The 16215-nt window shown below is 44.5% G+C and overlaps 1 protein-coding gene across 1 annotated transcript in view; it reads left to right on the top strand.

Annotated features, from left to right (window-relative positions):
- Stacl (SH3 and cysteine-rich domain-containing protein) overlaps positions 1-16215 on the top strand; it is an 898939-nt gene that overhangs the window by 832649 nt on the left and 50075 nt on the right. Inside the window, exon 18 of the mRNA XM_071674332.1 lies at positions 5513-5649. Coding sequence (XP_071530433.1) covers positions 5513-5649 — 137 coding nt within the window. The remainder of the gene's footprint in view (positions 1-5512; positions 5650-16215) is intronic.

Below are 16215 nucleotides of genomic sequence, written 5' to 3'. Positions count from 1 at the left end.
CGAGGCACCTCACGCAGATACCACCAGTACTTCGCTTCTCTGAGTTTCTGGCATGTTCGTTACTTAGTCGCTGTTCATAGTAATGCTTCACCTCTCCTGTTTTATATTTAATCAAGTCATTTTATTCTCAGGTGATCCCCAAACTAATTGAGCCAGTCGTGGTGTTCACCCTCACTCCCTCAATGTTTTTTTGCCTCAGTTTCCTTACGTAACAGTCTTCATGGTTTATGTAACGTGGCCGCCCTGTGTCGCAACCATACCTCGAACTCCTGAGGACACACGGCAAGGGTCATGTCTCTGTTGTGTGCGAGGTGAAAGGGGTTACTGTGGGCTGGTTGCCACACAGGTGTTGCCACGGGTCGGCTGCCATATACTGCATGCTTCCACTCGTATGTTCTGACTTTTTTTTTCTTTCCTTTCGTTGTCAATGATTATGTGTATTTTGAGAAGTTTTGAAAACAACATAAGCTTTTCTGTTGTCTTCTGTATGAATTTTTTTTTTCGTAGAAAATTTTTGACGGGTTAAGAATTTTCCTGAAGTTTTGTCGAAAGCAAGGCCCGGACGTGTGATTTTAGGTGGAGTACATAGACACTGCTTTTTTTAAGATAGATACATATTTTTTTTCTGAGGTGCACTTTATTGACAATATATTGACAATGTTTTCTTTTTTCGGTGAGGTACATCTGTCCCGCCATCATGCGAATTTCTTTAGCTTTTATTTTGTATTATTATTATTATTAAGAGAAGGAAGGTTACAGTGGTGAAACTTGACAGCTGTTGTGGCGAATCGAAGTCAGGCAAAGACCTTCCTCCACTGTATCTCTGTGAAAGGCCCGAGTACACATGTTCCCCTAAGTGCTAGGGGGCTTCGAACCACTACGCAGTGATGCTCGAACGGATTCAGAATCACCATGCAGCTGTTCTGGTGGGTTCGGAACAATCCATGCAGCGATGATGAGGATCTGGAACCCCCATGCAGCATTGCTAGGGGTCCAGAACCAACATGCACCTGTGTTGGAGGGTTCAGAACCACCATGCAGCAGGACTAGGGGTTTTGAACGATCATGCAGCACCACTAGCGGGTTCAGAACTATCATGGAGCAGTACTACGGGGGTTCAGAAGTACTATGCAGCAATACTAAGGAGGGGAGGGGGTTCAGAACCAACATGCAACAAGACATCAGCACTGTAACTCACCACGCTGTGAGAGGCTTCTTCTTCATGGTAAACGCCCCCGAGAACCGACCGTTTCTAACTGAACCTCGTAGATGAACCGTAGCAAAATCCACCTGTCCCGCAACCCCCCACCCGACCCCACCCTCAGTCCCCACTCTACCTTCCTGACGAAGCTAGTGTCTCGCGCCTTCTGGATAGCCAGTGGATGGTTTTGGTTTGCCCAGAGATAGGATGGGATACTGACAATATAACATGAACATGTCTGGGTTTTTCCTCTGTCTGGGTCAGTACTCAGGGGTTAGGAAAAGGTACTCAAGAGTCAGAGGAGGGTACTCAAGGGACAGAGGAAGGTACTCAGGGGTCAGAGAAAGGTGTTCAAAGGTTAGAGGAGCATATTCAAGGGTTAGAGGAAGGCACTCGAGGGTCGAAGGAACGTACGCAGTCAGAGGAAGTAGGTAACACCGCTCGTACGAACTCTGAGGTCAGGTGAGGCCATTAGAGAGACATGCATAGATATCAAAAGTGTTCAGGGGTCACAGTAGGTTATACTGAGCATTGAAGGTTATACCTAACACTTCAGGGTAACGAGAGGTCATCTTTAGCTTCGAGGTCATAGTAGCATCTCAAAGAGTCAATCATGTTGTCATTCGAAGGGTTATTTGAGGTAATTCTTAGCTGTCTGTGGTCATTTGTGGTGATGACGGTACTCAAGGCCGTGAGTGGGCACTCCTGGGTTATAGTAGGTAATGATGGGTACTCGGGGTCATTATGGTTCATTAAGAGTAGTCATGGTGTCATGGGTAGGGGGAGGAAGGGGTCATGTTGGGCCATAAAGAGTTACAGGCTGGCACTCGAGGATGATAAGAGTCATAGTTGGAGCCTTGGGTGCATGTTAGGTCGTGCTGTTTATTTATTGGTTATGGTGGTCACTGAAGGGTCACAGAAGGTCACCATGGCTGCTAAAGGGCTGTGAAAGGTCATTGTGTACGTTTCATATCTACGGACGTCCATGGTGTCCCGTCACTCGTCATGGAAGGCCATCAAGTGAAGAGCCATAAAGTCCCAATAGATCTTGGGAGGTCGAGTAGGCATGCCATGAGTGTGGAGTGCGGTTCGGGAATGTAGTCATGGGAGGCTATGGTGAGGACAGAGAGTGTCACGAAAGGTTGTACCATACCTTCAAGAATAGTAATAAGTCAAAGAGAACACTCAGAGGTCGTGGTAGGTTAAGGGTTTACCCTGATATCAAGAAACATGGACACTGGCTCGGGAGGTCGGGATGAGCGATCACGGATTTCAATAGGTCACAGTAGGGAGGTCAGGTGGACACTCGGAAATCACCAAGTGAATTCAGTGGTCGCCGGTTGAGAGGATGAGGAGTGTCATGGAGGTGAGTGGAAATGGTTATCACGGAAAGTAAGGATAAGGACCCGAGGGTTCAGAGTGATCTCTTAAGGTTACTGAAGATCATATCGTGTGTGATCCAAGGCCTTGTGACGTCTGAAGAGGTAGCCTACGGATGGTGAAGATCACAATTGACTGACCGCTGTTGTAGTGGGCGCTGAAGGGTCTTTGAGAGTCTTTGGCACTTCACGAGCATGGAAAGATCTTAACATTCCAGGGTCATGGAAGATCATTGATGTTTTAGGATCTTGGGAGTCATTCAAGAGGTGTTGCAATGTCATGTGGTCAGTTATTTTACTTTCGTAATGATGATTATCTTCGTTTTATTATGAAACACCATAGATTATCCCAAAACCATCTGGTTACCACGAAAACTGAGGTAGAGTTTATTTGAAATTACCTTCAGGAAAATCCTGTCTTGAGAAGGGGAAGGCACTAGCTAATGTCCTCTGGAAGGCTGAGGCTACCGAGTCTCCCTCCCTCCCTCTCATATGTTGTGTGGCGACGTGAAGAGACGAACATTCGGCAGAATTGAAGCCTCAGATGACCTGCTGCTCCTCCTCCCCTTCTGAAGGAGTAGCAACAACTCTTCATAAATCAGTTACTCTCTGAACCCCAGTTTTGTTGTCCATTATCATCCCCTTACTAAGAGTTTGGCAGCCACATCTTTGGTTCAGTGAGCTACACGGGGTGAGAGCAGCCGCCCTGCACCAGGATGATGAGCTCTGCCCCCATTTTCTCCCTCTTGTTTCAGAACCTAAGCTCTCGGTGTTCGCGCTGGGCATGATCGCGTCCACAAAGTCCCGTACAACCCACCTCTACTACCACCAACACCGTCCCAAATCGCCCTTTTACAACCACCTAAAGAGCCACACTGGTACTCCTCCTAGTGCACATGGGGGGGCCCCCTCAGTGGGTCCCCCTCGCCCCGCCCCTAGTATACCTTTTAGTACACCCTCTAGAACCTCTAGAGAAGAGTATTCCACTTGACATGTATCATCGAATCCTCAGTGACTAGAAATATTTTACCCATTAGATATAGTTATATTTAGAGCGTCGTGAGAGCATCTTGGTTGATTTTGTTTTTGAACTGAGAAGTGAACTACGTAGAAATGTTTTGTCGTATGCTCTTGAGTATTGAACACAGTGAATGTGGAACTGTCTCACTAGCAATGGTCCTGGTGAAATTAGATATATTGTGTGTGTGTCGACGCCTTGCCTAGTAGAGCGCGGTGGAGCGAGGCAGAGCCGCCCCCTGCCGCGCGGACACCCGCCCTCCCGCCGCAACATACAGGGTGACTCCTGCGGTGGACACCAGGAGCGCCACCGGTTCAGTATTTCACCTTCCTGGAGTAATTGTCACCTCCTTCGTCAGTGCATCATCACTCGTATTTATTTCCTGTGTTTTGACTGTTAGCGGCTACTACATTAGTCCGGGCCTGAGTTAGATATTTACTAAGGTGTATATACTATATCTGAGACTTGATCGCTTGGATATCCTCTTTACTGTGTGTGTTCTACTAGTGGTAGACTGCCAGCTTCCCGTGCTGTATCCAGTCTCTCAAGCTCTCTACATGTTGATGACGTGGCCGTCCTGCCAGTTTGCCTAATAGCTATCTTATGCTTAGGGTGATATATAGAATAGTTTATTTTTTTTTATCAAAAGACATGAATTTATACCATATGGAAGGGCACACAAGAAAGCAATTATGGAGTATGCTTGAATGTGTATGTGTGTGTGTATGTGTGTGTGTGTGTGTGTGTGTACGAGCGACCAGCTCAGTACACAACCTTCACGCCACCACCTCCCTGGCGGGAGTCCTGGAGTCAGCCTCCTGGAGATCCAGTACGCAGCTCCAGACTTTCCTTCGGGCACTTGGAAAAAGGTTTTTTTTTTTTAGATTTTCAGTGTATTGAATATTTTCTTTGTCATATGATGGCATTCTGAACTAAGCCTCAAGTAGTGCGTCCCTAAGGCTCCTATGACGGTGAGCATCTGGGCTGAAGAAGGCTACTTGAGGATTAACTTCGGGCGCCGTGGTGTGTGTGTGTGCGCGTGTGTGTGTGTGTGGGTTTGTGTATGTGTCAGCATGACGGCTTATCTTAACGCACGGCTGCTCTGGACTGACTGCATGGTAGCTTGCCTCTTGATTTAACTAGTTTAGATCACCTATGATTAATTACTTAGTGATAATTCTTATAACTACAAGTGACTACAGTAACTGCAAGGTCCATCTTCATGGTTGATTAGTGTAAAGTAATTATTTCCCAAGTGATATCTGTTTGTTATGATACACCTATTGGTCAGATATTGTTTGAATGTCAAGGCTGTCGCTGATGAAGGATTGGGTCGCGAGTGTGTAGCAGGAATTATCACTATCTAGATGAAGGGAAGGTGGAGGGAGTTGTGGCGTCCCGGGCCAGCCCTGCAAGCGAGCTCTGGTGCCGGTCGCCTGGGCTGTTGGCTGCACCAACACCCCAGGCTGACGCACCTCACACCTGCACTTCTCTTCATGATTAGAGACCAGGGAGATTGCTAGAATAATCATCTCTATTTCTGCACTAACTGTCATTCTGAAGCACTGAATCATCACTTGCTGAGCGGTAGCGAGGCCCAAGCCCGTGAGTCGAGTGTCTCGTGCTTCTGTCCGAGACAAAAACACGAGACATCCCGATCTGGCCTCGTTATCGTCTCTCACATGTAATTAGTTCTTGTTCTTCACGGTAATTATGCCCAGCCAGAGTAGTTTCTTGATCCAGTAATTGTTCCTTTAAGTTCACCATCTCCCTTTTGATAGTAGACGGAGCCTGAGAGTAAGGAGGGAGGTGGCGGGCTATCAGGAGGTTTCAGCCCCCATGACCTGCCCGCCCGCCCAGCCGCCTCCCGCACCTCGTCCTGCCGCTCTAACCTGCCCTGTGTCGCCCCAACAGCGCCCTCCAGCCCAGTCCACAACCGGCGCCTCCTCACCGCGCGCAATATGAGAATGAGCTCAGTAGAACTGCCTGACGAGAACGAGAAGTCCCTCAGTTCGGCCAGCACCTCACCTTGTCCTTCACCCGTAAGTAAAGTAAGTATGGAGAGCCAGGTTGGTGTTGGAGGAAGAGAAGGAGGATGGATGGTGGCCCACACACGCACGATGGTTCTCGCATCACCCGGCCTTGGTCCCCCTACCTTGCCTGCTGCTGCTGCTGCTGCTGGTCCTGCTGGTGCTGCTCGTGGTCATCATACAGAAAGGATATAGAGGGATTGTTGTCCCTAAGTTATGCTATGTCTGTGTCTGCCTTCTTGCTAGTATTATCTAGTGTAGCAGATGTTACTTTTGTTTCTAGTATAGTGCCAGTTCCTTTTAATTTATGTGTATTTGTGTGTGTGTATATATATATATATATATATATATATATATATATATATATATATAATGTATTTATATGCTAGTGGAAAGTCACCTACGAAGTTGTATCATCGTCAAAGGACAAAAAGTACAATCTCGTCGAACTTCCCACTCCAAAGGAGTCCCTCCTTTCTCTGCTACTGATTGTAGCCTTGCAGCTGCTGGAGCCCCGAAAAAGGGGCCATGTGGTTATATATCTAAATAAAATCATATAAATGATAAAGAGCAGTACGGTAAATGTGTAAGATGATGTAGGGATGGAAGTGGCAGAAATTATTCCAACAAAAATAGGGATGATGTAGAGGGATCATCTGTATTTGATAATATCACTGATATTGGGATGGTCAGACAAAGACTCGCGGAATGTAAGCATATACGCATGATTCCTCCATTTATCATCCCAGTTCTTATTTGCATACTTTGTGGCACTTCCATCTCTACGTCATCTTTTCGTCTCCTATTTCTGGTGTGTGTTTTCCAGTGAAAATCCACAACAGAGGGGAAAAAATAGTGAAACCAATTTGAGGTGGATATCACAACAGTTTTTCCCGGATGAACAGCACCCGCTTGCCCTCCCCGCCTGACAACACGCTCACCAGTAAAACGTCTCAAACGCCACACACGTGTGTGACGTTGTGACAGAGAAATAGCAATAACCACATCTCCTTGATATGAAAGTCTACTTAAACCAACTTCTTGTATGAACAAAAACTCACATAAACATAAACATTTCAACATATATATATATATATATATATATGTATATATATATATATATATATATATATATATATATATATATATATATATATATATGTATATATATATATATATATATATATATATATATATATATATATATATATATATATATATATACACGTGTACATATGCATACTTAATGCCTTCATCCAATCTCGTCGCTACCCGGCCACACATGAAATAGCATTCCCCTTCCCCCTGCAGCGAAGTAGGGATAAGAAAAGACAAAAAAGGCCACATTCGTTTACTATCAGTCTTTAGCTGTCATGTGCAGTGCACTGAAACCACAGCTCCCTTTCCACATCCGAGCCCCACAGACCTTTAATTGGTTTACCCAAATGCTTCACATGCCCTGGTTCAATCCATTAACAGCACATCGACCCCGGTATACCACATCGTTCCATTGCACTCTATTCCTTGCACCCCTTTCACCCTCCTGTATGTTCAGGCCCCAGTCGCTTAAAACCTTTTTCATTCCATCCTTCCACCTCCAATTTAGTCTCCCGCTTCTCCTTGTTCCCTTTACCTCTGACACACATATCCTCTTTGTCAATCTTTCCTCACTCATTCTCTCCATGTGTCCATACCATTTCAACACCCCCTCTTCTGCTCTCTCAACCACACTCTTTTTATTACCACACATCTCTCTTAACCTTTCATTATTCACTCGATCAAACCACCTCACACCACTTATTGTCCTCATACATTTCATTTCCAACACATCCACCCTCCTTCGCACAACCCTATCCTTAGGCCATGCATCGCAACCACATAACATTGTTAGAATCACTATTCCCTCAAACATACCCATTTTTGCTCTCCAACACAACGTTCTCGCCTTTCACACATTCTTCAACGCTCCCGGAACCTTCGCACCCTCCCCCACCCTGTGACTCACCTCCGGTTCCATGACTCCATCCGCTGCTAAATCCACTCCCAGATATCTAAAACACTCACATCCTCCAGTTTTTCTTCATTCAAACTTACTTCCCAATTATCTTGTCCCTCAACCCTACTGAACCTTGTTCTTCACATTTACTCTCATCTTCATTCTTTCACGCACTTTTCCAAACCCGAATCAATCACAAGCGCTGTATCATCAGCGAACAGCAACTGACTCGCTTCCCAAGCCCTCTCATCCACAACAGACTGCATACTTGCCCGTCTCTCCGAAACTTTTGCATGCACCTCCCTAACCACCCCATCATAAACAAATTCATCACCCATGGAGACATCACGCAGCCCTGCCACAAACCGACATTCGCTAAGAACCAATTACTTTCCTTTCTTCCTACTCGTCCACATGCCTTACATCATTGTTAGAAACTTTTCACTCCTTCTAGCAACTTACCTCCCCCACCATGTACTCTCAAAACCTTCCGCAAGCATCTCTATCTCACTGCTTCTAGCAACTTACCTCTCACACCATATACTCTCAAAACCTTCCACAAGCATCTCTATCAACCCTATTATATGCCTTCTCCAGATCTATAAATGCTACATACAAATCCATCTGCCTTTATAAGTATTTCTCGCATACATTCTTCAAAGCAAACACCTAATCCACACATCCTCTACCACTTATAAAACCACACTGCTCTTCCCCAGTCTGATGCTATGTACATACCTTTCCCCTCTCACTCAATACCCACCCCTATAATTTCCCAGGAATACTCAACAAACTTATGCCTCTGTAATCTGAAAACTCATTTTGAAAGGCAACTGTTTTCGGAGCAGCTGAGTGAGTGTGTCAGCAGTTTTGATGCGAGACTGGGTTATAGTGATGGGTGATTTGAATGCAAAAGTGAGTAATGTGGCAGTTGGGGGAATAATTGGTGTACATGGTGTGTTCAGTGTTGTAAATGGAAATGGTGAAGAGCTTGTAGATTTCTGTGCTGAAAAAGGACTGATGATTGGGAATACCTGGTTTAAAAAGAGAGATATACATAAGTATACGTATGTAAGTAGGAGAGATGGCCAGGGAGCGTTATTGGATTGTGTTAATTGATAGGCGCGTGAAAAAGAGACTTTTGGATATTAATGTGCTGAGAGGTGCAACTGGAGGGATGTCTGATCATAATCTTGTGGAGGCGAAGGTGAAGATTTGTAGAGGCTTTCAGAAAAGAAGAGAGAATGTTGGGGTCAAGAGAGTGGTTAGAGTAAGTGAGCTTGGGAAGGAGAGACTGATGCAGAATGGAAAAAGGTAAGAGCAAATGACGTAAGGGGAGTGGGGGAGGAATGGGATGTATTTAGGGAGGCAGTGATGGCTTGCGCACGAGATGCTTGTGGCATGAGAAGCGTGGGAGGTGGGCAGATTAGAAAGGGTTGTGAGTGGTGGGATGAAGAAATAAGATTATTAGAGAAAGAGAAGAGAGAGGCATTTGGACAATTTTTGCAGGGAAATAGTGCAAATGACTGGGAGGTGTATAAAAGAAAGAGGCAGGAGATCAAGAGAAAGGTGTAAGTGGTGAAAAAGAGGGCAAATGAGAGTTGGGGTGAGAGAGTATCATTAAATTTTAGGGAGAATAAAAAGATGTTTTGGAATGAGATAGATAAGGTGCGTAAGACAAGAGAACAGATGGGAACATCGGTGAAGGGGGCTGTTGGACGTAATAACAAGTAGTGGTAATGTGAGAAGGATATGGAGTGAGCATTTTGAAGGTTTGCTGAATGTGTTTGAAGATAAAGGGGCAGATATCGGGTGTTTTGGTCGAGGTGGTGTGCGAAGTGAGAGGGTCAGGGAGAATGATTTGGTAAACAGAGAAGAGGTAGAGAAAGCTTTGCGGAATATGAAAGCCGGCAAGGCGGCGGGTTTGGATGGTATTGCAGTGGACTTTATTTAAGAAGGGGGTGACTATGTTGTTGACTGGTTGGTGAGGATATTCAGTGTATGTATGGTTTATGGTGAAGTGCCTGAGGATTGGCGGAGTGCATGCATAGTGCCATTGTACAAAGGCAAAGGGGATAAAGGTGTGTTTGAATTTAATTATATAGGAGGGTATTGATTGAGAGGGTGGCATGTACAGAGCATCAATTTGGGGAAGAGCAGTGTGGTTTCAGAAGTGGTAGAGGATCTGTGGATCAGGTGTTTGCTTTGAAGAATGTATGGGAGAAATGCTTAGAAAAGCAAATGGATTTGTACGTAGCATTTATGGATTTGGAGAAGGCATATGATAGAGTTGATAGAGATGCTCTGTCGAAGGTATTAAGAGTATATGGTGTGGGAGGCAAGTTGCTAGAAGCAGTGAAAAGTTTTTTATCGAGGATGTAAGGCATATGTACGAGTAGTGATTGGTTCCCAGTTAATGTCGGTTTGCGGCAGGGGTGCGTGATGTCTCCATGGCTGTTTAATTTGCTTATGGATGGGGTTGTTAGGAAGGTGAATGCAAGAGTTTTGGAAAGAGGGACAAGTATGCAGTCTGTTGTGGATGAAAGAGCTTGGGAAGTGAGTCAGTTGTTGTTCGCCGATGATACAGCGCTGGTGGCTCATTCGGGTGAGAAACTAGAGAAGCTGGTGACTGAGTTTGGTAAAGTGTGTGAAAGAAGAAAGCTGAGAGTAAATGTGAATAAGAGCAAGGTTATTAGGTACAGTAGTGTTGAGGGACAAGTCAGTTGGGAGGTAAGTTTGAATGGAGAAAAACTGGAGGAAGTGAAGTGTTTTAGATATCTGGGAGTGGATTTCGCAGCGGATGGAACCATAGAAGCGGAAGTGAATCATAGGGTGGGGGAGGGGGCGAAAGTTCTGGGAGCGTTGAAAAATGTGTGGTAATCGAGAACGTTATCTTGGAAAGCAAAAATGGGTATGTTTGAAGGAATAGTGGTTTCAACAATGTTATATGGTTGAGAGGCGTGGGTTATATATAGATTTGTGCGCAGGAGGATGGATGTGCTGGAAATGAGATGTTTGTGGACAATATGTGGTGTGAGGTGGTTTGATTAAGTAATGAAAGGGTAAGAGCGATGTGTGGTGGTAAAAAGAGTGTGGTTGAGAGACTAGAAGAGGGTGTTTTGAAATGGTTTGGTCACATGGGGAGAATGAGTAAAGAAAGATTGACAAAGAGGATATATGTGTCAGGGGTGGAGGGAATGAGGAGAGTGGGAGACCAAATTTGAGGTGGAAAGATGGAGTAAAAAATATTTTTAGTGATCGGGGCCTGAACATGCAGGAGGATGAAATGCGGGCAAGGAAAAGAGTGAATTGGAACGATGTGGTATACCAGGGTCGACGTGCTGTCAATCGATTGAACCTGGGCATGTGAAGCGTCTGGGGTAAACCATGGAAAGTTCTGTGGGGCCTGGATGTGGAAAGGGAGCTGTGGTTTTAGTGCATTATACATGACAGCTAGAAACTGAGTGTGAACGAATGTGGCCTTTGTGTCTTTTCCTAGCGCTACCTCGCGCACATGCCGGGGGTGGGGGTTGTCATTTCATGTGTGGCGGGTTGGCGACGGGAATGAATAAAGGCAGCAAGTATGAATAATGTACATGTGTATGTATATGTATGTATACGTTGAAATGTATAGGTATGTATATGTGCTTGTGTGAACGTGTATGTATATACATGTGTATGTAGGTGGGTTAGGCCATTCTTTCGTCTGTTTCCTTGCGCTACCTCGCTAACACGGGAGACAGCGACAAAGTATAATAAAAATATAATATATATATATATATATATATATATATATATATATATATATATATATATATATATATATATATATATATTTAATTTATTTATTTATTTATTATTTATTTTGCTTTGTCGCTGTCTCCCGCGTTAGCGAGGTCGCGCAAGGAAACAGACGAAAGAATGGCCCAACCCACCCACATACACATGTATATACATGCACGTCCACACACGTAAATATACATACCTGTACATCTCAAATGTACACATATATATATACACACACAAACATATACATATATACACATGTACATAATTCCTACTGTTCGCCTTTATTTATTCCCATCCCCACCTCGCCACACATGGAATAACAACCCCTCCCCCCTCATGTGTGCGAGGTAGCGCTAGGAAAAGACAACAAAGGCCCCATTCGTTCACACTCAGTCTCTAGCTGCCATGCAATAATGCACCAAAACCACAGCTCCCTTTCCGCATCCAGGCCCCACAGAACTTTCCATGGTTTACCCCAGACGCTTCACATGCCCTGGTTCAATCCACTGACAGCACATCGACCCCGGTATACCACATCGTTCCAATTCACTCTATTCCTTGCACACCTTTCACCCTCCTGCATGTTCAGGCCCCGATCACTCAAAATCTTTTTCACTCCATCTTTCCACCTCCAATTTGGTCTCCCACTTCTCGTTCGCTCCACCTCTGACACATATATCCTCTTGGTCAATCTTTCCTCACTCATTCTCTCCATGTGACCAAACCATTTCAAAACACCCTCTTCTGCTCTCTCAACCACACTCTTTTTATTTCCACACATCTCTCTTACCCTTACATTACTTTCTCGATCAAACCACCTCACACCACATATTGTCCTCAAACATCTCATTTCCAGCACATCCACCCTCCTGCGCACAAATCTATCCATAGCCCACGCCTCGCAACCATACAACATTGTTGGAACCACTATTCCTCCAAACATACCCATTTTTGCTTTCCGAGATAATGTTCTCGACTTCCAAACATTCTTCAAGGCTCCCAGAATTTTCGTCCCCTCCCCCACCCTATGATTCACTTCCGCTTCCATGGTTCCATCCGCTGCCAGATCCACTCCCAGATATCTAAAACACTTAACTTCCTCCAGTTTTTCTCCATTCAAACTTACCTCCCTATTGACTTGACCCTCAACCCTACTGTAGCTAATAACCTTGCTCTTATTCACATTTACTCTTAACTTTCTTCTTTCACACACTTTACCAAACTCAGTCACCAACTTCTGTAGTTTCTCACATGAATCAGCCACCAGCGCTGTATCATCAGCAAACAACAACTGACTCACTTCCCAAGCTCTCATCCGCAACAGACTGCATACTTGCCCCTCTTTTCAAAACTCTTGCATTTACCTCCCTAACAACCCCATCCATAAACAAATTAAACAACCAAGGAGACATCACACACCCGTGCCGCAAACCTACATTCACTGAGAACCAATCACTTTCCTCTCTTCCTACTCGTACACATGCCTTACATCCTCGATAAAAACTTTTCACTGCTTCTAACAACTTGCCTCCCACACCATATATTCTTAATAACTTCCACAGAGCATCTCTATCAACTCTCTCATATTCCTTCTCCAGATCCATAAATGCTACATACAAGTCCATTTGCTTTTCTAAGTATTTCTCACATACATTCTTCAAAGCAAACACCTGATCCACACATCCTCTACCACTTCTGAAACCACACTGCTCTTCCCCAATCTGATGCTCTGTACATGCCTTCACCCTCTCAGTCAATACCCTCCTATATGATTTACCAAGAATACTCAACAAACTTATACCTCTGTAATTTGAGCACTCACTCTTATCCCCTTTGCCTTTGTACAATGGCACTATGCGAGCATTCCGCCATTCCTCAGGCACCTCCCCATGAATCATACATACATTAAATAACCTTACCAACCAGTCAACAATACAGTCACCCCTTTTTTAATAAATTCCACTGCAATACCATCCAAACCTGCTGCCTTGCCGGCTTTCATCTTCCGCAAAGCTTTTACTACCTCTTCTCTGTTTACCAAATCATTTTCCCTAATCCTCTCACTTTGCACACCACCTCGACCAAAACACCCTATATCTGCCACTCTGTCATCAAACACATTCAACATACCTTCAAAATACTCACTCCATCTCCTTCTCACATCACCACCACTTGTTATCACCTCCCCATTAGCCCCCTTCACTGAAGTTCCCATTTGCTCCCTTGTCTTACGCACTTTATTTACCTCCTTCCAAAATATCTTTTTATTCTCCCTAAAATCTAATGATACTCTCTCACCCCAACTCTCATTTGCCCTCTTTTTCACCTCTTGCACCTTTCTCTTGACCTCCTGCCTCATTCTTTTATACATCTCCCAATCATTTGCATTTTTTCCCTGCAAAAATCGTCCAAATGCCTCTCTCTTCTCTTTCACTAATAATCTTACTTCTTCATCCCACCACTCGCTACCCTTTCTAATCAACCCACCTCCCACACTTCTCATGAGACAAGCATCTTTTGCGCAAGCCATCACTGATTCCCTAAATACATCCCATTCCTCCCTCACTCCCCTTACCTCCTTTGTTCTCACCTTTTTCCATTCTGTACTCAGTCTCTCCTGGTACTTCCTCACACAAGTCTCCTTCCCAAGCTCACTTACTCTCACCACTCTCTTCACCCCAACCTTCTCTCTTCTTTTCTGAAAACCCCTACAAATCTTCACCTTCGCCTCCACAAGATAATGATCAGACATCCCTCCAGTTGCGCCTCTCAGAACATTAACATCCAAAAGTCTCTCTTTCGCGCGCCTCTCAATTAACACGTAATCCAATAACACTCTTTGGCCATCTCTCCTACTTACATACGTTTACTTATGTATATCTCGCTTTTTAAACCAGGTATTCCCAATCACCAGTCCTTTTTCAGCACATAAATCTACAAGCTCTTCACCATTTCCATTTACAACACTGAACACCCCATGTATACCAATTATTACCTCAACTGCCACATTACTCGCCTTTGCATTCAAATCACCCATCACTATAACCCGGTCTAGGGCATCAAAACCACTAACACACTCATTCAGCTACTCCCAAAACACTTGCCTCTCATGATCTTTCTTCTCATGCCCAGGTCCATATGCATCAATAATCACCCATCTCTCTCCATCAACTTTCAATTTTACCCATATCAATCTAGAATTTACTTTCTTACACTCTATCACATACTCCCACAACTCCTGTTTATATATATATATATATATATATATATATATATTTGCCCATACACGCACTTATACATGTACCTATCAACCTATAAATACATATACAAATACATATATACATGTGTACATATACTTGCTTGCCTTCATCCATTCCTGGCGCGACCCCGCCCCACAGGAAACAGCATCACTACCCTCTGCTTTCGCGAGGTAGCGCCAGGAAAACAGACAAAAAAGGCCACATTCGTTCACACTCAGTCTCTATCTGTCATGTGTAATGAACCGAAACCACAGCTCCCTATCCATATCCAGGCCCCACAGACCTTTCCATGGTTTACTCCAGATATTTAACATCCCTGATTCAGTCCATTGACAGCACGTCAACCCCGGTATATCACATCGTTCCAATTCACTCTATTCCTTGCACGCCCCTCACCCTCCTTTATGTTTAGGCCCCGATCGCTCAAAATCTTTTTCACTGCATCCTTCCACCTTCAGTTTTGTCTCCCGCTTCTTGTTCCCTCTACCTCTGACACGTATATTCTCTTCGTCAATCTTTCCTCACTTATTCTCTCTATATGTCCAAACCATTTCAGCACACCCTTTTCTGCTCTTATCAACCACGCGTTATTTCCACACATCTGTGTCACCCTTTCACTCCTTACTCGATCAAACCACTTCACACCACATATTGTCCTCGAACATTTCATTTTCAACACATCCACCTTCCTACGTACAGCCCTATCTATAGCCCATGCCTCGCAACCATATAACATTGTTAGAACCACTATTCCTTCAAACATACCCATTTTTGCTCTCCATTATAACGTTCTCTCCTTCCACACATTCTTCATCACTCATAGAACCTTCGGCCCCAACCCCATCCCGTGACACTTCCACTTCCATGGTTCCATTCGCTGGTAAGTCTACTCCCAGATATCTAAAACACCTCACTTCCTCCAGTTTTTCTCCCTTTAAACTTGCATCCCAATTAACCTGTCCCTCAACCCTGCTGAACCTAATAACCTTGCTCTCTCACATTTACTTTCAACTTTCTCCTTTCACACACTTTTCCTGAGGCAAAGAAAAACAGTTGAATTTGTGACGGTCATAAGGGCTGATTTCTGGGTCTTTGCCCCGGCTTACTACCACACCTCGCTTTTGCATTGCCATCATTCGTTGCACGACCAACCCGCCTCACAGAAATCGTCCTTGGGCATTTCACATCCAACACGTCCACCATCCCTTACCTCTCCTTTCTGTTCATGGCCCAGGAACCACATCCGTACAAAACTGCAGGGACTGCTATACCCTTAAGCATGCCAATTCTTCTCAAACAGAGTCTGATTCTGTTTTCCCAAATGACTTTTAATGCATGTTAAGTAACCCAAGGACTCCGTTTATGGGGCTCCTGGAGTTTCGTTTCACGTGGGAGAAGGATAAGATGAGCTTCTTTGAAAAAGGTCGTTCGTCGATGCCACCATACCCTTTTCCATCCTGTAATATTGATGCAGCTTTGTCGAAGGTGACGTCTCCCTGGTGATGGTAGCACTTGCAGGTGGGGTCCGGTAACACTTAATAT

This window comes from Panulirus ornatus, chromosome 1, assembly GCF_036320965.1.
Source record: "Panulirus ornatus isolate Po-2019 chromosome 1, ASM3632096v1, whole genome shotgun sequence".
NCBI lineage: Eukaryota > Metazoa > Arthropoda > Malacostraca > Decapoda > Palinuridae > Panulirus > Panulirus ornatus.
The sequence above is the reverse complement of the archived record's forward strand: the minus strand, read 5'-3'. Positions and strand labels throughout refer to the sequence as shown.